The sequence below is a fragment of the Leucoraja erinacea genome, chromosome 20 (assembly GCF_028641065.1).
Source record: "Leucoraja erinacea ecotype New England chromosome 20, Leri_hhj_1, whole genome shotgun sequence".
Classification (NCBI taxonomy): Eukaryota; Metazoa; Chordata; class Chondrichthyes; order Rajiformes; family Rajidae; genus Leucoraja; species Leucoraja erinaceus.
This window is the reverse complement of record NC_073396.1, coordinates 32,875,025-32,899,997: the sequence shown is the minus strand read 5'-3', so window position 1 is coordinate 32,899,997 and position 24,973 is coordinate 32,875,025. Positions and strand designations below refer to the sequence as shown.

The following is a 24,973-nucleotide window of genomic DNA, read 5'->3' as shown; positions in this document are numbered from 1 at the left end:
GAATGTTACAGATGTCAATGAAAGGTAAGAATAAAGCAGATAGAGTCACAGGGTAGCTTGAAATAATGCTTTACTTTTGGTTTCAATCTAATTAATTTCGGTGCTTTTGATTTACAGCATGATGTTGGTATCAGGTTGCTCCCTGTATTCACACCAATGGACCCAATTGCCTTCATCTGATGCAGAAACAAGGAACTGCAGATGCTGATTTACACAAAAGAGCACAAAATGCTGGAGTAACACAGCAGGTCAGGCAGCATCTCTGGAGAACAAGGATAGGTGACGTTTTGGGTCAAGACCCTTCCCCTCCTGGGGGAACATTACCTATCCAAATTCTCCAGTGATGCTGCCTGACCCACTGAGTTACTCCAGCGCTTTGTGCACTTCCCTTTATATGGTGATAAACACCAAAAAAACTGATAAAATAATTTTCTTGCATCTGAAATTGAACTATTGCTATTATATTTTTAAAAAAAGTTCCCTTTACCTGCTCTCAGAGAATTGTGATTGACAATTGCATTTGCATCCACAAACACATATAATAATATTATGAAGCACATATAATATCATAAACTCTAATGAATAAACCACCCGAGGAACGTTTTGGATACATGTTCCTATCCCCAAAGATTATTATGTACCATCAAGAATAATATTTAAATACATTCCATGAAATATACAATGATAATTATTTATAAATAAATTACCGGATTGAAAAAGAAAGAGTATAAATGTCTATATAGTAAAGTTGTCTAGAAAGGTTGTCTTATGAGGGAAGATTGAACAGCTTAGGGCCTCACTACAAAGATCTGATTGAAATATCTAAGATTCTGAATTGACTGATCTGGCCAAATGCTGAGAGGATGTTTCCCTCATGGTGCTGGGAGCTATACCTTCAAAGTAAAGAGTTATCCATACAACCAAGCGGTATGAATGTTGAATTCTCTAATTGACGGTAACTTCTACAAACATTCCCCTCCCCCCCTCCCTGCCTGGGGTCATCTGTTGACGGCCCTGATTTGAGAGAGAGAGAGAGAGAGAGAGAGAGAGAGAGAGAGAGAGACACACATAGACAAAGACACACACACTCTGAAGAAGGGTGCCAATCAGAAATGTCACCTGTCCATTTTCTCCCGAGATGCTGCCTGACCTGCTGAGTCATTCAAACACTTTGTGTCTATATGGGATCAGCCATGATTCTGTTGAATGGTGGAGCAATCCCAAAGGGGAATACAATTCACCTTTGTTTCTATTTCTTATGTTCCCGTAAGAATTATCTGATTATTCCTACAAAAGGCACTTAATTTAGATTTCTAAAGTGCCAGAAGAAAATAACATATCTAAGAACTAGATAAGAACTGAAAATTAATGGTGGCAATGGCGGAAGTGTGAAGTGCTAACTATCTGACATTATAGAACTAAAATGTCAACCACAGATGAGGTGCTGTTGCCCGAGCTAACTTTGGGCTTCATTGTGATAGAGTAGAAGGTTAAGGAGACATAGATCAGAGAAAGACTGAGACACAATCTCAAAGTGATATGTAGTTGGAAGATATTAAATTATAAATGGCTGTAGATAGTCAAGGAAATGACAAAGACAACAGTTATAGGCAGTGTTCCACAGGTTAGGTGTAGGAAGGAACTGCAGAAGCTGGTTTAAACCAAAGATAGACACAAAATGCTGGAGTAACTCAGCAGGACAGGCAGTATCTCTGGAGAGAAGGAATAGGTGATGTTTCGGGTTGAGACCCTTCTTCAGACAGGTCTCGACCAGAAATGTCACCCATTCCTCTCCAGAGATACTGCCTGTTCCGCTGAGTTACTCCAGCATTTTGTTTCTATCTGCAGGTTAGGCTTGGTTCCTGATGTACTTTTACCTCAGCACAATGTTTAGGGATACTTAATATATATAATTTTTCTTCTGGCACTTTAGAAATCTATGTTGTGTCTTTTGTAGGAATACTTAGATAGGGAGAGAAAATGAGGGGAGTTCAGTAGAATAAACGCAAATCAGCCCAGATTACAGAAAGGACCTAAGCCATGGGAGCTGAACATGTGGCTTTTTGAGAGTGAGAAACCTTCATTGAAGTGGACAAGAAAGCATGCTCATGTACTGGGAATACCAACTTAATAAATCAGAAAGGTTACATCTAAAGGTCACATTACACATCAACAGGTTACTAACATCTAGTTCATCCATTGCAGCGGTCAGATTATCAGACAGTTCACTGAGCTTCTCCACATTATTCTTCATTTCATCAATTGTTATAATTTCCTTTTTCTTGAAGCTGTCTACATCTTTGCCATATGCCACAACTTTCTTCTGAAATTCTTTTACTCTAATAACACAAACAATGGCATTAGTGGGAACAAACAAAATGTCAGCTGAAATTGATTTTTTTTTAATGAATTAGTGATGAGATGTATTGAGCTGATTCTGTCCAGGTAACGTTACAATTTTCGCCAGCGCTTTGTTTTCAATATGTGTGTTTAAAACTCTAATACAGTGATTGAAAGAGTGAAGAAATGATAGCCATGGGATATAAGCAAGTTTTGAACTTTAAAATATATATAATTCAGGATTACAGATCAGCTTGTCCAGACCAGAATAGATAAGGTTTGAAGCCTTTTTTTTGTTAGACCAATTAAAATCCAGAGAACCTACATTTAAAGTAAGAGGGGAAATATTTAACGGGAATCCGAGGGGCAACATTTTCACACAGAGGGTGGTTGAACAAGCTGCCAGAGGAAGTTTTTGAGGGAGGTACAATAACATTTATAAGACATTTGGACAGGTACATGGGATAGAAATGTTTTGTGAAGGATATGGGCCAAGCGCAGGGCTAGCCTAGACAGCCCGTCTTAGTCGTAATGGACAATAAAAGGAAAACCTGATCAAAGCTGAATATGCAGAGAGGGTCCCATGCAGGAAATTTAATTTCAATTTGTCAAGAAGATTCTGAGATTTTACTAGAATTATTACTGTTACCATGTTACCACTTTACTTAAAAGGGAACAATTCAACAATTTCTGAAATGCATGGAAGATTTTTTTTGAGGTACAAACCGATTCCTCAGGTTATCATCTACATCATCTCTCTTGCTCAGCAGTCGGTCCCGATGTGAATCAAGCAACTGTACAATCTGTCCCGGCCAGTTGAAGACTTGACTATTCAGCTTCAAATCATCCTCTATAATATAAACGGAAAATGTCAGAGTCAGGAAGAATCATCTGAATGGTGCAAGTTATTACAAATCACATCATAACACTTGTTTATTAACCGGCCGAACAATTTCAGTAGACAATAGATTCAGGAGTAGGCCATTCGGCCCTTCGAACCAGCACCGCCATTCAATGTGATCATGGCTGATCATCCCCAATCAGTACCCCACTCCTGCCTTTTCCTCCTATCCCTTGACTCCGCTATCTGTAAGAACCCTATCTAGCACTCTCTTGAAAGTATCCAGACAACCGACGTCCACCGCCCTCTGAGGCAAAGAATTCCACACTCACAACTCTTACAAGAAAAAGTGTTTCCTCGTCTCCATTCTAAATTGCTTACCCCTTATTCTTAAACTGTGGCCCCTGGTTCTGGACTCCCCCAACATCGGGAACATGCTTCCTGCCTCTAGAATGTCCAAACCCTTAACAATCTTATATGTTTCAATAAGATCCCTCTCATCCTTCTAAACTCCAGAGTGTACAAGCCCAGCCGCTCCATTCTCTCAGCACATGACAGTCCCGTCATCCCGGGAATCAACCTTGTAAACCTACGCTGCACTCCCTCAATAGCAAGAATATTTCAACATATCTAGCTTGCTTTTGGAGTGATGTGGCCATTGTACAAATTAATATATTAACATCAGGTTTGATACCAGCTTTGTGGTGTAATAGTTAACTCCTATTTCCATGTGTAAAGGAAGAATTTATGACATTCCTCAGATACTGAAACATGATCATTAATATCGACTTGTGCAACCAGGCAACCTGCAATTTAATAAGTAGTCAAAGTTAGATAAATGACACCAAAATTACAAGGGGCGTAGAATTGGAAGAGAAAGCTCAGAAATAACTAAATTAATTGAACTACCCTTTGAAAGTCTTTGCCCGTAGTTGCCCAGGTAAACCAAATTTCATCAGCGTACAAAAAAAACACAATAACGACCCAATTGAAACAGGTTTATAAAGAATTCCACTCAGTTTTCCAATATGTAGAGCAATTGAACCATCATCTAAATGTTACCAAACAGAACAATTATAGGTGAAATATGCTGCTGTCAAATGTAATGCACATTTTATTACCTTCTTTTATTTGCCTCATCACCACTTTCTTTATGCAATCTCTCCTGCCTTCCATCCCTTTGTCTTTCCCTGCACTTTAAAATGTATTCTATCTTTAAAAACTTAATTAATCTCTAATATTTCCCAATTCTGGTTTACTGTCTTCAACCTGAAACATTAACTCTGCTTCTCTCTTCACAGATGCTGTTGAAATAGCTGCTAATGGAGTATTTGTAAGTTTGACACAAAATTATATACAATTACTGGATAATGCCAAACAAAAGGCTAGACTGGCAGAATATTGTTGGATTCTCCGCCTCATTTCATTCATTTTGGGCCACGTTAAGGTGACCACAAACATAAAAGGGCTGCTTTATATTCCAGAACATCTGGATCTAAACAAAAACCAGAAAAAATCATCATGCCAACTATCACATTCCAGTGCTTGGAACAGGGGTCCAGGATTTGAGTTTTGGGAACCATTTCAGCTTCCTCTAATAGCAACTAAGGTGTAACGTAAAGGTTAAACAGACTTGTCAGCTAAAATTGAGCTGTCGACTAAACTAGCAGCACTGCATCTCAAACTCTACTTAGGAAAACAAGTAGATTTTTTCTAAGAATGCTAAGGCTAAATCGAAGGGACCAGTATATCGTGAGGACACCTGCAAGGTTACTACGATAAGCTTTGCTTTCCTAGAGACATCAGAGACTAACTCAGCATCTGATAGGGCATATAACTCACGCCATTATGGTACCAAGGAGGATAGCTAGTTTGACACGTTGATTACCATTAGAAGATATCTTCACCAGCAGGGGAGATAGAGAGAGAGAGAGCTTGGACTGTAGTGTGTGCCAGTCAGTGCAGACAGGAGACTCGTGTATGCAGAGGAGCGTGAGACCAGTTATTTTGTATTTTTAATCTACAGATAGTTTTTCTGTACTTTACATGTATTTTGCTTTAATAAATAGTTATTTGTGCTCTTCAGGTTGTTGTTTCTCCTATCCTTGTTCCGAATCCTTGAATCCTGCATATATTTTATTTTGTTACATTTTGGCACAGTTGGCAGGATTCGATGAAAATGTGGATAAAGAGGATTGAAGATGTGGAACCCGCGACATTTCAGGTCCCAACATGGGAAGATAATTCTGAAGGTTATGGCAGTGTGGCCAATGTGTTGAGCGAATGAGGACCTCCTGAGTGTTGGGAGGGAGAGTTAAAGGATAAGTCAACGAAGCTACCACACTTGATTAATAAATGTTTGGAGAAAGTGGGCTTTCCAAAAAGGAAAGAGGACCTCCCACAGATGGGATGGATATTTGCTCCTGCACTAAGGCATCTCAAATTAACAAATTGAACCAGTGAAAATGAAAGATTACATTTAACTGATCTGGAAAGACAATGTGTTACCTTGACTGAGACAGCAAAGACTGCACAGAAACGGGCTGAGAAGGTGGAATTGAAACAAATTAATATCACGTGTAGATTAGCCACTGTGAAGCAGAAATTAAATAGGAAGGAGTGGTATGTGGACCTAGAAAATGTATGTGCAATGTTATCACAGGATGACTGGGACCCCGACCATTGGGACAGGGATATTTGGCACTCAGATGAGTCAGATGCAGAATAGACAGAGGGGGGAAGAACGGGATAATAGACCAGTGATAGGATCTAGGCTAGTCTAGACCAAGGTTAAGACTGAACAAAGAGAAAAGAATCAATTGGCTTAGCTGGACCCAGGGACTGAAATCACTGAGACTGTCGTCAGGGATTATAGTGCGGCTGAATTACGAGAGTTATTGGCTAGAATGAGACAGCAACCCGGTGAACCCTTGGCCACCTGGCTCACCCAACTGTGGGAACAGGGTGCTGGCCAGGATCATTTAAAAGACACTGAGATTAGATGCACGAATGCTTTAAGTACAGATCCACGTGGTGGCAGCAATGCGTGCCGATACAGTGATGGATTATCTCTGGTACTGGATCACCCAGGCCAAGTCAAGATCGCATACCCCATAGGAATCAGAACTCCAGCCCTGGCGCACAGCTCAAGATGCTGTTTCCTGACTGCGAGACATGGCTTCTAAAAAGAGGATGTACGGGACATTGATCCCCACTGCTATCAGACTCCTGAATCCATCACGTCTTTCACATCCTCATCCCTGAGGTACTGCCACATATTCTTACTGTGAACTATACTATATTCGGATATTCCATTAATGTATTTTTAGGCATTGCTTCAGGGATTGATCCCTGGGATGGTGGGACTGTCATATGAGGAAAGATTGAAAAGACTAGGCTTGTATTCACTGGAGTTTCAAAGGATGAGGGGGGATCTTATAGAAACATATACAATTATAAAAGGACAGGACAAGCTAGATGCAGGAAAAATGTTCCCAATGTTGGGTGAGTCCAGAACCAGGGGGCCACAGTCTTAGAATAAAGGGGAGGTCATTTAAGACTGAGGTGAGAAAAAACTTTTTCATCCAGAGAGTTGTGAATTTATGGAATTCCCTGCCACAGAGGGCAGTGGAGGCCAAGTCACTTGATGGATTTAAGAGAGAGTTAGAAGGAGCTCTAGGGGCTAGTGGAGTCAAGGGATATGGGGAAAAGGCAGGCACGGGTTATTGATAGGGGACGATCAGCCATGCTTACAATGAATGGCCTCCTCCTGCACATATTTTCTATGTTTCTATGTGATCTTGCACCATTCTGCTGTTTTACACTTGCCATGATTATTTCTGCATTCAGAATTAATTTCTGATTACTGTTTACCCTATGAGCTTCAAGTGAACAGGGATTTCATTGCTGTGTATAACAATAAACTAGTGTGAGGGAAATGGTTAATTTAAAAGCAAAATACAGAAGATGAAGGAAATGTGAAATAAAACCTCAAACACTGAAAATACTCAGATGGTTAGACAGCTTATGTGAAGAGAGAAGCAGAGTTAATGTTACAAGTTGATGGCATTCCAGCAGAACTGGGAGAAGTTAGCAATGAGTTCATTTTTAAAAGTAAAGAGAAAGACAAAGAGATAGAAGGCAGAAGAGATTGGATGATGACAGTGATAATGAGGGAGGTGAACTAAAGTAGAAATATCAGGAGGCATTCCAGATAGAGCAAGACCAATAAAATCTGAAATTATCTGAAAAAATGAAACATTAAATACTGAAATAATGGCATTAGTCATTGCTTGAAACTATTAAATGCAATGTTGAATTTGTATTGTTTGTCATGTATTAAAATGGAAAATGAGGTGTTGTCATCGAGTTTACGTAAAACTTAAGATTATCATAATTAAATAATGAATGGAGCTTCGGGGAATGTGAACTATTAAAGTTAGTTTGAAACTTCTATTCAAAAGTCTGACATACGAGGCCAAACATCTGCACAGGAATTAATTACAAATAATAATAATAATAATTTTATTTATAGAGCACTTTAAAAACAAACATAGTTGCAACAAAGTGCTGTACATCACTAATCATTGACAAAAAAAAAAGTTAATACACACCAAAAATAACAATCAAAAGAAATAGTAGGAAAAGACATGCAAAATAAAGAAACATCAAAAACACCAAAAACAGAAGCAAAGTCTCAGGCACGGTCAAATGATGGTTAAAAACATTGTAGGAAAGACCACATCGGTTAGGGTGGAGCTACCCGATTAAACAAAAAGGTGACTTTTTAATACAGGTACACCATCGATTTTCCGGCACCCTTAGTTCCAGAGCCTTGAATGATTATCCATTTTGCCGGACTAACTGAGGTCAGGTAATAATTAGTCAACAATACACCTCTGACCCACTAATTTTACCCCTCGCATGTCTCCAATGCACCATGGACTGCTAGAAATGGAAATAAAGATTTAACGATTAAAAAATAAGTAAGCAATGAGCAATGAGTAAGCAATGGATGGAGCATGATGGAGCATGATTCAGGATGGAGCATCCTGAAAGTGCATGAGCCACATGCTCTCGTAATGTTGTCCGGATTATAGGAGATGTCGGACCATCCATTGCTGGACAAGCGGTGGTGTATCTATATAAGGGTCTTCCTTAGCTTTCTTCCCTTGTGTTTCTCTGGTAGGTTTTTTTTTTACTGAATGCATTGAATTTCTAAAAACTACGAAATGAAGAAATTAGAACAGTGTATATATAAATTCAGGAATGATGTGCATTTTAAATAATGCTAATTCTAAAAAATGTACATCATCCTCAAAATATTCTCTTGTTCACCTGACAGTGTGGCAAAGTCCAGTAAAAAGTCCAGTCTATCTGCTGCTTCAAAGATTTCTTCTTTCAGCTTTACAATAAGCACGTCACTGGCCTTTTTCATGTAAGTGTCAAGTTCCACCAGCTCTTCTGTGCTCTCGGGAATTTCATGGATCCGATCAGATATTTCCTCATACTGCGTGCAAATACTGGAGAGAAAGGAAGACCAACCTGTACTATGACATTTAAGATACAGTCACTGCATGCATGGTCATAGGGATCATACATCTCTAACTCAAAAGTAATAGGGAGTCATCAGCAAATGAGTGGATAATCCTCCAGAAATGTCATAGACATATTCATCATGGAAACAAACCTTTCGGCCCAACCCATTCATGCTGACCAAGTTGCCTAACCAAGCTAATCCCACTTGCTGAGCCTGGCTCATATACTCTTATCCAGTCTGAGGGAGGGTCTCGACCCGAAAAGTCACCTATTCATTCGCTCCATAGATGCTGCCTCGCCAACTGAGTTTCTCCAGCATTTTTGTCTGCCTTCGATTTTTCCAGCATCTGCAGTTCCTTCTTAAACAATTTATCCATGTACCTATTCAATCGTCTTTCTAATGTCATAATTGTACCACCTCTACCACTTCCTCTGACAGTTTAATCCATATTCACACCACACTGTTTACAAAAGATGCCCTTTGGATCCCTTTTAAATCTTTCCGCTCTCACCTTAAACCTATGCCCTTTAGTTTTAAATTCCCCTACCTAGGCAAAATAAATTATGACTATTTATCTTAACCATGTGCCTCGTGACTCTATAACGTCACTCTAAAGCCTCCTACACGTCACATTCCAGGGGAAAAAGACCCAGTCCCTCCCTATAACTGAAACCATCTAGAACCATTTATATCCTTATCAAACGTTTTTGCACCCCTTCTGTTCATGATATCCTACTTGAAATGTGGTCTTACCAACATCTTGAACAGCTGTAATATGGTGTCCAATCCAAACTCTTGTACCCAATATACTGGTTGATGGAGGCAAGTGTGCCAGACATTTTCTTCACACCCTGTCCATCTGTGCCACCACTTTCATGGAACGTTGTGCCTGCTCTAGTTTTGGCCAAATTGCCACTCTCTATCTAAATTAAACTCCACCTGCCATTCCTTCACCCTTTGGTCCAGTTGATCAACATCTCATTGTAATCTCTGATAAACCTTTCCACTGTATGCGATACCATAAATTTCAGTGTAATCTGCACACTTACTAACATGCCACCTACATTCACATCCCAATTGTTAATATAAAATGCGAACAACAGTGGACCCAGCACTAATTGCTTTGGCTCACCACTTGTTTCAGACCTCCAGTCTGAAAAAACAACCCTTGTACAACCACCCCCTCTCTCCCACCTTCAAGCCAATTTTGTATCTAAGAAAGACACAAAATGCTGGACTAACTCACCTGGTGAGGCAGCATCCGTGGAGAACGTGGATAGCTGTCGGGACCCTTCTGCAGAGTTTGTATCTAATTGGCTAGCTCACCCTGGATCCCACGCGATATAACCTACCATAGAATATATTGTCAACGCCTACTGCATAGTACTGTCCCCATGGCAGAAGCGTCCACGTCACGGGGCTGGAAACTGGAAGTATCCCGAGCTAATTCTGCTACCACCATCATCTATTGCGACAAGTGATGGCTTCCACTGATTGTCGCTGGAAGCTTGCGTCCTTTTCAGGATGGACGATGACAGCGAGGTCAACGTTTGTAACAAGATGGACACGAAAAGAAGAAGAAGACTGCATAGCACTCAATCTTCTTGGTCAACTCTTCAAAAAACTCTTCAAAAAACTCAATCACGATTTCCCATGCTGACTATCCTTAATCAGTTTTTGGCTTTCCAAATGTCTTAGAACTTGTCTCAAAATCCCCTCCGACATGCTGCCCATCACTGATGTTAGGTTAAGTTCACTAGTCTGTACTTCCCAGCAAAGATCTTAAAGCTCTAAGATCTTTGGTTCCCAGGCTTTTCCTTGCAGTCTTTCTTAAACAGAGGCAAAACACTAGCCACTCTTTAGTCTTCCTGTACCTCATCCATGGCTATTGATGACAGAGGTATCTCTGCCATGGGCCCCACAATTTCTTCCCAGCTTCCTCAGATACACTTTATCATGACCAGGATTTAACTGTATTTATCTGTATTTGGATCTCCAGCACCTACTTTTCAGTAACGTGGACTCTCTTCAAGGCAGCACTAAGTCCCCGTTCCCCCGTGTTCACACCTTTCTCCATAATATATACAAAATATTCATTTAACCTGTCAACATCTCCTGTGGCCCAACAGACAGACAGCCTCGTTGATCTTTACAGGGCCATATTCCCTCCATGGGTACCTCTTTGTTATTAATATAATGTTAGAATTTCTATGTGTTCTCCTTTACCTTATTTGCCAAAGCCTTTTGATCTTCCTATTTTCCTCTTGTGCATTCCTGCACCTCACATATTCTTCAAGGGATTCATTTGAATCCATCAACTCATACCTGACACATACCTCCTTTGTTTTCTTGCCCAGAGCCTCAATATTTATTGTCACCCAAGGTTCCCTACTTCTCCCTTCACTCAGGCACATTGTGGCCCTGAACTCTCCCTATTTCACTTTCAAAAGCTTCCCTTTTTTTTCTCTTCTCTGTGGGGTAATTGTATAGAATTATAGAGAATTGTTTTCTCCAAAAACACGTCACAAATTCCACTCATCCACTCCCTTCACATTACAGCATTCCCAATCGATATTTGGAGTTAAATTCCCCCACTGTTGCAACCATACAGTCCTCTTTTGACAATGAATGGCCATCGAAAAACTCTTTTTTCTGGAGCAGTCTAGAATAGCAGTTCAATTTTAAATTGTGGGAGGCTCCATTGTAATGTTAGTGTTAATTTTAGGATTAAGAATGAATGGAGTTTAGTTTTGGATTTAGTTTCAGCTTCAAAGGTGGACAGAAATTTGAAGTTACTTCAAGTCAAGAGAGTTTATTGTCATGTGTCCCAGATAGGACAATGAAATCCTTGCATTACTCCAAAAAACTTCAAACTTCAAAAAACAGTCAAGGGTAAAATGAAAACAAAAAAATAGCTGTAGATGCTGGGAGCCTGAAACAAAAACAGAAAATGTGAGAAACATTCAGCAAGTGAAACCTTCAAAATCTAAAATGTCTCTGTGCTCCTTTCCACACTTGCTGCCTTATCCACGGAGCATTTATTGATCAAAAAGTTGAGTGTCGTGGCACTGAATACATTCCCTTCACCAAATCTGAACAACCTGCATTCTATAAAATGCCCGGAGACAGCTTTTTTATATTCAGCACGACTTTACTGGAAAATAAAAAAGTCCTAAGACAGCAGGTCTGTAAACATACAGCACCTTGTTTTTTTGCAGGTAGTTTGATGCATCCAAAGAATGAATGTGCATTTAGAGTGCAGAGGTCTCTGATTTTCACCATTGTAATTTACATGGCTATTCCTTCTGCAACTAGAATAAGCTGCAAGCTCCCAGAAGCCACATTGGAAATTCAGGATGACTAGGATAATTAATTAGAGCCTACTTTTATTCCATGTGTTAATCACAGAAACATTACCCATTTTCAACAAACACTGCAAATGTCAAATTGTACAATTTACCTTGTGTTTAATTTCCGATTTTCCTGCACCACGGACTCAATCAAAGTCTCCTTTAGCTTCATAGCACGAGCGCAGAGATCAGCATTCAGGCTGACAGCATCAAGGCAAAACATGGCAAGTGGGACAGTAATGCGCATCAGGGATATTTCATTGCAGAGTTTCTGCAAACTGGCTATTTTCTAGCAGTGAGAGGCAGCGGTTAGTAAAAATCACACGATTCAGCAAACAGTCTATAATGCAACAACTAATCTTTAACAACTCTAAAGTGCAATACAGGTACTGCATAAACTCTACTCTATGCATGTGGAACCATTATATTGAGTCATTGTAAAGCACAAACATATTAGGGCACATTCACTTGCTTCTCCCTTCCCAGGTCGAAAAGAATACGGTTTCAGATTTTTAACCAAATTACAAAATTATTCACCTATTTCATCAATTAGTGTCATTATGCCATTATGGAAGAACTTGCTTAACCTCAATATTCAAACAATGTTAATTAAATGTGGTTGCAATACTTCTACTTATCATTTTTAATTACCAAACAGAATAAAGAAGAAAATGAGGGGAACTTTAAAGTTAACAAAATATGGCGTCTCTTTAGTAGTATGAAGCAATGGCGTCTCTTTATAAAATAAAACAGGTTTCAGATCCCCCTGCGTTATTTTTTGCATAGTGCTGGTAATTGCTGCAACCTGCACTGCAGACTTCAAAGCTAAACACCTCCGTTTGAGTATGGAAACCAAACTTGTAGATACTTCAAGTGGTCTGAACAAATCCCTGGACTATTACAGCAAGACTTATTCTTATATTCAGACTCCTTTCCATAAAAGCAAAACTTGCTATCTTCCTTCTCAACTGCACGCTGAATCCCCAGGTTAAAGAAATAGCAAATAAGTAATTTCCTAAAAATCTAATTTATGCTGGCACAAGGGAAATCCATTAAACTCTACTCTATGCATTTGTTTAATGTGGAACCATTATATTGTCATTGTATAGGTTCATCAAATAATTGAATGTATAATATTGCTCTCAGTTGCTCTTGTGGTGGGAGGGTTCACCAAATGCAGAGTAACCATGTAGCATTTATTTAATTTATGTACTGAAATGGAGACACCAGTTTTCTCAGAATCAGTGTTAATGATGTTAATTGATAGCTACAGGCCAGTGTCAGTCAATGCAAAGCACTGTTGCACAGTTAAGTGATTTGACTTCTGATATAGTTATTCTACTAATTAGAGTGAAATTGAGACTGTACTCATATTCCTGATCAATTTATATTGATATTTGTGCATGTCAGGTGCAAAATGTACAGAACAATGAAATCCATGAGAGTCATAGAGTGATACAGTATGGAAACAGGACCTTCAGCCCAACTTTCCCACGCCGGCCAACATGTTCCAGCTACACTAGTCCCACCTGCCTGCGTTTAGTCCATATCCCTCCAAACCCATCTCATCCATGTACCTGTTTAACTATTTCTTAAATGTTGGGATAGTCCCAACCTCCTCTGGCAGCTGGTTCTATAAACCCACCACCCACTGACAAACCTTTTAGCAAAAGTTCTAAAGTGTTTTCTGAAATAACACCAGAAAGGTTAGAGAGATAAATATGTTGTGGCTTTGTTCCTGAAACAAATGATGATTTGTAATCTTTGAAGTATACAAATGACTACTTATTTGGAAAGGTCTGAAGCAACTGGAATATGTAAACATACCTTTATAACTGCTTCAGTTGAATGTTTCTGTGACAAAAAAGCAGCAATTTCTAGTTCTGCCTTATTATTCATAAGATCACTGTATATTTTATATACATTTAGATAGCTAAACAAAAGGGAAAATAATATTTTTACTTGCAGGTGTAATAAACGGTATCTGCAAATGATCCTAACTTGATATGATCATTTAAAAAAGAATAAAATAAATTCACATAAGTCTTAATGAGCTCCAAGAAAATGTAACCTTAACTCTGGCAATAACCAGCCTAATCAATGCTTTGGTTGGAATTAGTATTGACATGGGAGGAGCTTGTTATGGGCAGAACCACCATAAGCCTCACTATGTATAATAATTATACTAATAGCAGAGATGCACTATAATGATTGTCATTCTGTGAACAGAAAATAATCTGGAGAATAACATTTCCTATGCAACCGGAGGAACTTATCCATTCACCTTTTCCCTGCCCATCATCCAGGTATCCAAACAATTATTCCTGGTGAAGAAGCAATTCACTTGCACTTCCAATTTAGTCTACTGCATCAGTGTTCACAATATTGAATCCTCTGCAAACCAAATGTAAACTGGGGTATCACTTTGACCCTTAACGTACTGTTGCATGCCACGTTAATTCTCAATCCCACTACATTCTGATCTGTCTCTCTGCAGTCTACCCCATTGCCATTGTGTGGCACAATATAAACTGGAAGAACAAAATCTCATCTTCCATCTTAGCACTTTACAACCTTCTGGAAGTAACACTGAATGTTCCAAATTCAGGTAAGCCATGCTCTCATTCCCATTATCGTGCTTTGTGTTCCTTTCTCCCAACCCCTCATTTCTTTAAAATGTCTTCTCATCGGTCAGTACTCATGCTCCATTTCACCAGATCTCTCTTAAACAATCTCTATGTGGTTTGAACAAGGCAAAATAAATTGTAGGTGCTAGAATACGTAACACAAAACAGATTGCTGGAAGAACTGTCAAGCAGCATCCATGGTGGCATAAACCTTAAGTCAATGATTCGGGTCAAGACCCTACATCAAGAGGGATACACAACCTTGCCAAATTAATGAAAGCAAATCATAAATATCAGTGTTACTGTACACTCCCTTGTTTTTGGAAGGTTAACAGTTATTATAATTAAATAATCCAAGGATTTAGTCAGAATGCAGACTGAACACCTATATACATATTTGTAGATATAGGGTTGGAGTACTCAAACTAAGAAAAAAAAATGTAAGTAGGAAACAGCCCATTCATGTCTTAAATTAGGAAACATATTCGCACAAAGGATAGAAAAAGCATGAGATTTTCATATTTAGGAAGGTATGGAATCTGGAAAATTTCCAGGAAGTCCAGTGGTGAGTCTGTGGAATTCTCTGCCTCAGATGGCGGTGGAGGCAGGTTCTCTGGATGCTTTCAAGAGAGAACTAGATAGGGCTCTTAAAAATAGCGGAGTCAGGGGATATGGGGAGAAGGCAGGAACGGGGTACTGATTGGGGATGATCAGCCATGATCACATTGAATGGCGGTGCTGGCTCGAAGGGCCAAATGGCCTACTCCTGCACCTATTGTCTATTGAAAGACCAACAGATGCTTGCTATGCAAAGAATGTTGAATAGAAGAAATAAGCTGTTGAGGTTGAAATTAACTTGGTCTAATGACCGGCGGTATAGGTTCAAGCAATGAATGTGTTCATCTCCTTCAGTCGTAAACTTCAGCTCAGTATTTATTAACCTTGCCAAGTATACTCTGGATGAGGCTGATAAATTTATTCTGTTTGGTGCTCAATAATACATTGGATTGTGTGGTATAAAGTACTACAATTAAATCTGTGTGGTTCCATTAGTTTATAATTTGAGAACTGAACATCCCTGAAACACTCATCAATTACACATAGATTTACCTTTGAGGCCCAACAATATTTACATTAAAAATCTCCATGGATTTATTGATAATTTCATTGACCAGGGCCTCCTCTTCTTGAACTGTACGAAGGGTGAGCTTTTTGTCCATGAGATCAGGTAGCAATTCACATTCCACCTGTGCCAAAAAAGAGCTAAATAAATCAAAAGCAACTGAGCAGCCCTCTGAGTTTACACGTATTCATTACTACAATCAGAATGTTGATCGTTTTCCTGAAATTTATATTTATTCCCGAGGGGAGATTGTTCTCAGATGTTGCAAGAAGATGGGAAGAGGCACAGAGAAGTATTATTTTGCAATCAAATCAAAGGAATAGTCCAAGACCCTGCAGCTGAATAGCCGCCCACAGTGTTGACAGTGGCCAGCAGAAATGCGGTAACGTCGATCAAACATTCTACTCCAAAATACTCTGAGATGAAGGCCAGTCTTTTGATGTTCAAGGTGACCTAGATCCCTCTGCTATTCAGCAGAGCTAGAAACTATGTAGATTAAACCAAAAAAAACACCTCACATTTCTCTGTATTAAATTCCATCAACCATTCCTCAGCCCACCTGGCCAATCGATCAAAATCTGCTGCAATCTTCCACATTGTCTTCACTATCTGCAAAACCACTAACTTCTGTATCATTAGCAAACTTGCTAATCTTGCCCTGTATGTTCTCATCGAAATCATAGATGTAGATGTCAAACAGTAACGGGACCAGCACCGAACCCTGAAGCACACCATAGTCACAGGCCTCCAGTCCGAGAGCAGCCTACCATGCGGAACCTTGTCGAACGCCTTACTGAAATGCATGTACACAACATCCACAGCTCTGCCCTCATTGACCTTTTTGGTCACGTCTTCAAAAAAACTCAATCAGATTTGTGAGACATGATCTCCCACGTACAAAACCATGCTGACTATCTCTTATCAGCCCTTGCCATCCAAATGCCTGTATAACCTATCCCTCAGAATACTCTCCAGTAACTTTCCAACTACAGATGTTAAGCTCACCGGCCTGTAGTTCCCAGCATTTTCCCTGCAATCCTTCTCGAAAAGAGGCACAACATTTGCCACCCTCCAGTCTTCCGGCACCTCTCCTGTATTAAAGGACAACTCGTAAATTTCAACCAGGGCTCCCGCAATTTCCTCTCTAGTTTTCCACAATGTCCTCGGATATACAGTATCTGATCAGGCCCTGGTAATTTGTCCACCTTCATACATGATAGTACCTACAGTACTTCTTTGACGCTAACACTGACTGCTCTCAAGACATTTCCATTGACTGCCCCAAGTTCCTCCGTCCTACTGTCTCTCTCATCGGTAAATACAGAGGAGAAATATTCATTGAGGACCTTATCCATCTCCTGTAGCTCCACACAGAGGTGACCACTTTGATTCCTGAAAGGTCCCACTCTCTCTTTCTCTAGTTACCCTTTTCCTCCTTATGTATTTATAAAATCTTTTGGGATTGTCCTTGAAATAGGTGACATATCGGGTTGGGACCCTTCTCCAGACGGCTTCTTTAGCTACCTAGCTTGATAATAAGTTAAAATATTCTTATGTTATCCAGCCCGGCAGCTGGTTACTCCTGCTACATTAGTACGGTCGTATGGCACAAAGAAGCCATGTTCAAGTCTGACAGCCTCGTTTCTCAGTGTTTGCACGATTTCTCTGGAAGGACATGCATTTTCTCCATGGGTCTCCAGTTTCCCTCCACTTCTCTGAGATCTGTTCTGAGGTTAATGGATCTATAAATTATCATGAGTGCATGAAATGGCAAAGGGCTTAAAAGTGAATTGATGGGCATATGTGGGACAACACACGTGGAGGCCAAATGGCTTCCTTCTGTGTCTGTCTACGTGTAGACTCTTTGGTGATACATGAACCAAGGAATCAACTGCCAACCCTACAAATTTCAACAGAAAATAAAAACAAACGTTCAGAACATCGAACATTTAATCCAGAAGGCTGGCAGGGTAGGATTTTGATCCCCATGTTCAATCAACAGTTGCTAGTTATTTTATGAAGAGTTCATAATAAAATCCATTGAACATTCCCTTTATCAAATGTTTTTTTGGACAAGAAATCAAGAATGATCAATACCTTAAGAATTCCGTTGGCACTGTTTAGAATTTCCACGTAACATCGATGAATTAGATCCCAACACTCATCCAGGCTCGGTTCAAAAATGATTTTAGGCTCTTCCACTTTCAATTTGAATATCATAATCTGTTGCCTAACATATCGCAGCTCATGAAATTCATCTCCAAAGTCATTTCCATCCTGTTTGAAGAATAGCAAAGATTCAAATGCACATTTCAAAGCTTAGAGCATTAGCAATTGATGGATAATTCATTTCAGGATAATGAAGCTTCGTCAGACACTTCAGACACTCTAAGGAGGGTTCCGACCCAAAACGTCACCTATTCCTTTTCTCAAGTGAGTTGAAATAGAGGATAAGAGTCAAGGCATTCCTCAACAGGGTTGAAGCAGGTCAGGAAGCAATTTGGAAATTGTAGAATGGGACTGTGCAGGTTATGGTCTGCTGAAAATGTTTTAAGTGACTCAGGTATACTTAGGGTAGAACAAAAGAGACAAGCTGGGAGGTCGTGGTATAGCAGTGTCCATTGGTAACAAATATGAGGTGTATATCACATGTGTACTGCGTGCGATAAATATTATAATATCAATATCATTTTCTTTGTCTACCTTGAATAATATTCCTAATATTTGCTGAATATCCCCAATGCTTATTCCGTAAAATACACTTTTTAAGCCACTTGATTCATGCATATTTAATGCATATTGACGCATACTGCATGGATTTCAAAAGTACCTTGTGTACTGTAAAAAACGACAGAAGATCCTCCAGAGATTCGATAACAGCCCCCCTTAATTGCAGGGACATAATCGAGGCAGCACATGCAAAGAATTCTTTCACTTGCTGAGTAGAATCACAATCATTTTGCGGTACTAAATGCATCCAATTTTCTTTGTGAGCGATGAAAAGATTGGCACAGGTTGGAATCCATCTGCAATCACAAGTTAACAAGCTAATTTGTTTCATAGAAAAAACAGTTTGATCTGAAAATCCAAGATGGACAAAGTCTGGAAGAACTGGGTTACATTCTCATTTGTAGCTTATTGCAACATCAGTGAACTTTAAGACAGACACAAAGTGCTGGAGTACCTCAGTGGGTCAAGCAGCATCGCTGGAGAAAAGGAATAGGCAACATTTCGGTTCAGAACCCTTCCTCAGTCTGAAGAAGGGTTCCGACCTGAAATGTCGCCTATTCCTTTTCTCCAGAGATGCTGCCTGACCCCGAGTTACTCCAGCATTTTTTGTCTTTGGCATAAACCAGCATCTGCAGTTCCTTCCTACACATTAGTGAACATTACTGTGCTTTTCATCAAGTTTTGTAATTCATTTTTTGGGAGCTGGGCATCACAATAAAGTCAACATTTATAGTAAGGAAATTAGCCAAACAGTAAGGAAGAAGGGTGGCAACCCGAAACATTACCTATCCATGCATTGGTGGGTTAGCCCAGATCAGGTAACCTTGAATAACCTAACAGAACTGATGAGGTTTTAGTACAAGTTTGTTGGTCACCATAACCATGCTGTCTTTCTGACACTTGTACTCAGATATCTGAATTGGTAGTCCAGGGATCTGAATTTCCAATCCAGTAACTAAAACACTGTACACAGGAGGATTAGTTCCACAACATCCTGTGGAAGTTGAATTAGTTTAGTTTCTATGCGAGCCACGATCATCATCCAGTATGGGACGGGTTAGTGGGAAAGGAATGGAACCGATGATTAGACCGCAATAAATAACATTATTTTACGTCTCCCCATAAGCCCACAAAAAAGATTTGAAATCAGTCAGTTTTGGTATTTCAGCAGTGGTTCCATAGGGAAACAATGATCACGCTTCATAACCAGCAGAGTCAATTGTACACTGATACCTCAGAGATACAAAGGTGTCCTTTTTATGATGAGTATAAATTAATGAGGTTCCCGGTTTAATTATAATGAGCTTTGCCCTGCTTCCTGTCCAGCTTTTAAAATTGTAGTGAGCCTGACTTTGTGGAAAAAGAGTGGCAAACTCTTAATATGATCTGGGTCTCACTGTTCTTCAGTTTCCATTTGCAATAGGCAGCTATTAAGATTCTTCAGAACAAAAATGCCCATTTGGATAAAGTGCAAACCTAAGAAGCAGAATCATCATCTGAAATTACCAAAATGTCATAAGCAAAAGGTGAATTAATGAATTCCAGTGTTTAATCCAGAAGATTGAATTCTGTCTGGTTAAGTGAGCTGTTGTTCTTGAGGTTATGCTCCTATTGATTTGGAGGTAACAGTAAATTTGCAAACAAAATGAAGGGAATCTTTACTTGTGATGTTCCTCATCATGTTGTTTGAAGATGATATTAACTACATGTCATTTTCACTGGAACCCTTCACCTCAAAGTAAAACAAGAATCACTGAAATCGTAAAAGATTTGCACCGTACAAATATTCACATTGGTTCAACATGTCGTCTACATAAAATATACGATACTGACATGGTTTCAAGAATATTATGAGCCTCTGCACAGTGCTTCCTGACAAGACCTTCAAACTCCTGAGGCAGCAGTGGAAGATCTTCTGTGTTTATTTCCTTCACTCGAACAAATCGGAAATCGTTGAACCTGTAAACAGTAGAGAGGTGGGTTATAAAAACAGACTGAATTGCACCCACCTATTACTATTTAAGTCTTCTTCGATACTCCATGAGGATCATTAGAAATGTTTAAATGCAAGTTGATTTCCTATCAATTCTAAATGCTGTGGTGGTTAAAACAGCATGCTGCAACATGCTCACAGCACCAAATATGGGCCTTCATATTGAATACTTGTGGCAGATTAAACTAGGCAGAAAACACCCAGAGACAAAGTGCTGGAGTAACCCAGTGGGTAGGGCAGCATCACTGGACAAAAAGGGTCCTGACACGAAATGCCACCTCCATGTTCTCCAAAGATGCTGCCTGACCCACTAAGTTACTCCAGCACTTTGTGTCCTTTTGTGTAAACCAGCATCAGCAGTTCCTTGTTTCTAAATCTATCAGAGTTGGACTAACACATTAAAAGGATATGTAATGGATAGGCATAGAAAACTATATTTTATTATGGTTTTATACAAAACACAGATTTTACTTTTGCAAATAAAACTTTAAAGATCCTAATTTGAAATTTATAACTAATTGCAAAACTTTGCATTAACCTTTTATTATCATTTTCCCCGTTAGATGATGTTATTAGCAACATGGGAAAATTTAAAAAAAAATAAAAGATGATTATAGCATTCATAAAGGAGTGAATATTTAAAAAAATACTAATTTGACCATTTATTGCATTAAATTTAACCAATGACTAGTCAGAAATGAATTTGCATTGCCTTAATCTTGAGATTTTATATTTATAATTAGGACATATTCATGATCCAGTTGTATGTGAAGAGACATCAATTTCTTATTATATTTTGCTTGTTATAATAATATTATAATAATTTTCTTCTTTATTTCGAAAAGATTAAAAAATAAAAAGCAAGTGTGAAACAGCATAAAAAAACAAGAAAACAAAACAAGAATATTTATAAAGTGTCATAAACAATATTCATAAATAAATGAATCGTATGTGTCCTGCAGGAGCAGGAAGAAGCCAAAGCTTATTAATTTGTTATTGTTATTAAATTAATTCGTTATAATGTTATTAAAAGTATAGGTCTGCAATGGAAGATGTTACAACTAATGATTTCCAACAGGGAAATTAACGAAGGGCAATTTAAATTTATAGGTGGTCCAGAAAAGATTTACATATAAACATTTTTAAAGGTTGTAGGAAGAGCTAATAAGGATATTAAATGAACACATTGGGGACTGTCTTTTACTAATAATAGCATTAAATACAAAGGCAAGTTATGGTAGTTCTTAATAGATCACTAGTTAAGCCTGAGTTTGGGTAATTTTAAACATATACTGTACATTAGAACTCCAGTGCAACATTAGTTTTATACTCCACCTGATTGTACTCTCCATACGATCTATCCATACACAGATACTTTTGTAAGGAAGTTAAAATAATATTATCGCACTATGTTTGTTTGCGTGCCTGTTTTTTATATTATTGACATGTGTACCGACATGTAGTAAGAAGCTTTGTTTGCATGCTGTACCATCAATTCACATCATATATACATGAATAAGTCAAGCTATACAAAAGCATAACGGGTTGTGCAGAGAGAAAATTCCAGAGTGCAGAAAGTATGTACAGCATTATAGTATTATCATTACAGCGAAACCGTGAAGAAAAAGTGTTATTGGAAAACTAGGAAAAAATTGGCCTTGGTACACCAGACTGATTCCTGGGATGTCAGGACTGTCTTATGAAGAAAGACTGGATAGATTTGGTTTATACTCTCTAGAATTTAGGAGATTGAGAGGGGATCTTATAGAAACTTACAAAATTCTTAAGGGGTTGGACAGGCTAGATGCAGGAAGATTGCTCCCGCTGTTGGGGAAGTCCAGGACAAGGGATCACAGCTTAAGGATAAGGGGGGAATCCTTTAAAACCGAGATGAGAAGAACTTTTTTCACACAGAGAGTATTGAATCTCTGGAACTCTCTGCCACAGAGGGTAGTCGAGGCCAGTTCATTGGCTATATTTAAGAGGGAGTTAGATGTGGCCCTTGTGGCTAAGGGGATCAGAGGGTATGGAGAGAAGGCAGGTACGGGATACTGAGTTGGATGATCAGCCGTGATCATATTGAATGGCGGTGCAGGCTCGAAGGGCCGAATAGCCTACCCCTGCACCTAATTTCTATGTTTACATATTACACAATAATAAACCTAAACTTAGGAGCATTGCAAAGTTAATGGATGAGCATCTTGGACATTAATTACCAGTGTTTACAGCAACTTCCGTTCCTAAATTGCCAACTTACTTTGTGCGCCATAATTGCTGCAGCAAATTCATCATTGGATTGTCCACAAAGAGATGAGATTCATTCCATGCCCTAGCTTTGGTGTTGTCATTGTGCCAAGGAACTGGTGCACGAATTACTCTTTGAGGGAATGGTCGTGGCACAGATGAAATAAAAAGACGCATCCTTTCAGAAGGATCCTTTAAGATGTAGTCAACTGAAAAGAAATAGAGTATGACACAGAATTAACTCAGTAAATATGCAGTAAAATAGACACGTGATAGTAAGGTAATTATTTTAGTCTAGTAAAATTATTTAAAGTTTAATATAATATATTTAATATAGTAAAAATGAATTCCCACCATATTGAAAGGAGAAAAGCGAAATCACATACAAAAAACAAAACAAAAAAAAATAGCTGGGAATATGTAGGTCAGATAGCATCTCTAGAAAGAAAAAAAGTTAACCTTTCACAGCTAGGACCCTCCGTCAGAACGAGGTAATCCTCAAATACACGCAAAAATCCATTGAAAAGCACAAATAGTAGATGCTGCAGATCTTAAATAAAAACAGGAAGTACTAGGGATAGATAGCATGTCAAGCAGCATCAGTGTAAAAAGTACTTCTTCCTTCCTATCTTGATTGTATTCTTTCTCCTCTTGTCCAGTCCTTCTCATTTACATCCATGACACCTCAGATAAGTTTTTAGTTTCTCAATCTATGCATCTTTGTGATTAACATCTAATTGTTCTACATGTCCATCCGACTCCAAGGATTAAGGACCCTTCAATTTTTACTTGAACAGAGACTCAACCAGTTTCCTCCAGTCTGAAGAAGGGTTTCGGCCCGAAACGTTGCCTATTTCCTTCGCTCCGTAGATGCTGCTGCACCCGCTGAGTTTCTCCAGCATTTTTGTGTATCCTCCATTATCACTCTCCTTTGCCCTTCCGCATTCATTCTTACATTGAACATCATCACCTTCAACTCCATTCACTTGCTGTTCCTATTACTCTAACTCCTCACCCCTGTCCAACAGTGACCACTCTGTTTCCGGCCTCCTTTTCAGTTTTAACAACACCCAACATCATCTAGAGGAACTTATAATGACACAGGAGGAGGTTATTTGGCTCATCAGGCTCTTGCTTGTTCTAGTTGAGCAACTCAATTAGTCTCACTCCCTCTCCCTTTATTTAACTTATTCCCTGTCACACAGGGTCCTCAACACCCTTTTGATTCTTTTCCTACTAACCGAGAATAAAAAATAATTTATAATGGCCAGTTAACCTACCACCTGTTTTTGGGTTGTGGCAGAAAACCAAGGTACCTGGAACAAACCCACATTTCACACAGAGAGTGGTGAATCTCTGGAATTCTCTGCCACAGAAGGTAGTTGAGGCCAGTTCATTGGCTATATTTAAGAGGGAGTTAGATGTGGCCCTTGTGGTTAAAGGGATCAGGGGGTATGGAGAGATGGCAGGTACAGGATACGGAGTTGGATGATCAGCCATAATCATATTGAATGGTGGTGCAGGCTCGAAGAGCTGAATGGCCTACTCCTGCACCTATGTTTCTATGTAACAGAGTGAATATGCAAATTCTATCTGGACATATCCAAGTTCAGAATTGTACCAAGTCCCTGGATCTATATGGCACAGCACTACAGTGCCCTCCATAATGTTTGGAACAAAGACTCACCATTTATTTATTTGCCTCTGTACTCCACAATTTGAGATTTGTAATAGAAGAAATCACACGTGGTTAAAGTGCACTGTCAGATTTTAATAAAGGCCATTTTTATACATTTTGGTTTCACCATGTAGAAATTACAGCAGTATTTATATAGGCCCCCATTTCAGGGCACCATAATGTTTGGGACACAGCAATGTCATGTAAATGAAAGTAGTCATGTTTAGTATTTTGTTGCATATCCTTTGCATGCAATTACTGTTTGAAGTCTGCGATTCATGGACATCACCAGTTGCTGGGTGTGTTCTCTAGTGATGTTCTGCCAGGCCTGTATTGCAGCCATCTTTAGCTTATGCTTGTCTTGGGGGCTAGTACCCTTCAGTTTTCTCTGCAGCATATAAAAGGCATGCTCAATTGGGTTCAGATTGGGTGATTGTCTTGGCCACTCAAGAATGTACCATTTTTTAACTTACAAAAACTCATGTGTTGCTTTAGCAGTATGTTTGGG

General features: G+C 39.1%; 1 protein-coding gene across 1 annotated transcript in view; it reads right to left on the bottom strand.

Moving 5' to 3' along the window:
- The window catches only part of dnah3 (dynein axonemal heavy chain 3), a 157,656-nt gene that overhangs the window by 107,673 nt on the left and 25,010 nt on the right, over positions 1-24,973 (bottom strand). The window contains exons 7-16 of the mRNA XM_055651884.1: positions 22,801-22,996; positions 20,384-20,509; positions 18,651-18,846; positions 17,918-18,097; positions 15,808-15,944; positions 13,898-14,003; positions 12,181-12,359; positions 8,519-8,703; positions 3,067-3,190; positions 2,186-2,339 (exon numbers count right to left, since the gene is read on the bottom strand). Coding sequence (XP_055507859.1) covers positions 2,186-2,339; positions 3,067-3,190; positions 8,519-8,703; positions 12,181-12,359; positions 13,898-14,003; positions 15,808-15,944; positions 17,918-18,097; positions 18,651-18,846; positions 20,384-20,509; positions 22,801-22,996 — 1,583 coding nt within the window. The remainder of the gene's footprint in view (positions 1-2,185; positions 2,340-3,066; positions 3,191-8,518; positions 8,704-12,180; positions 12,360-13,897; positions 14,004-15,807; positions 15,945-17,917; positions 18,098-18,650; positions 18,847-20,383; positions 20,510-22,800; positions 22,997-24,973) is intronic.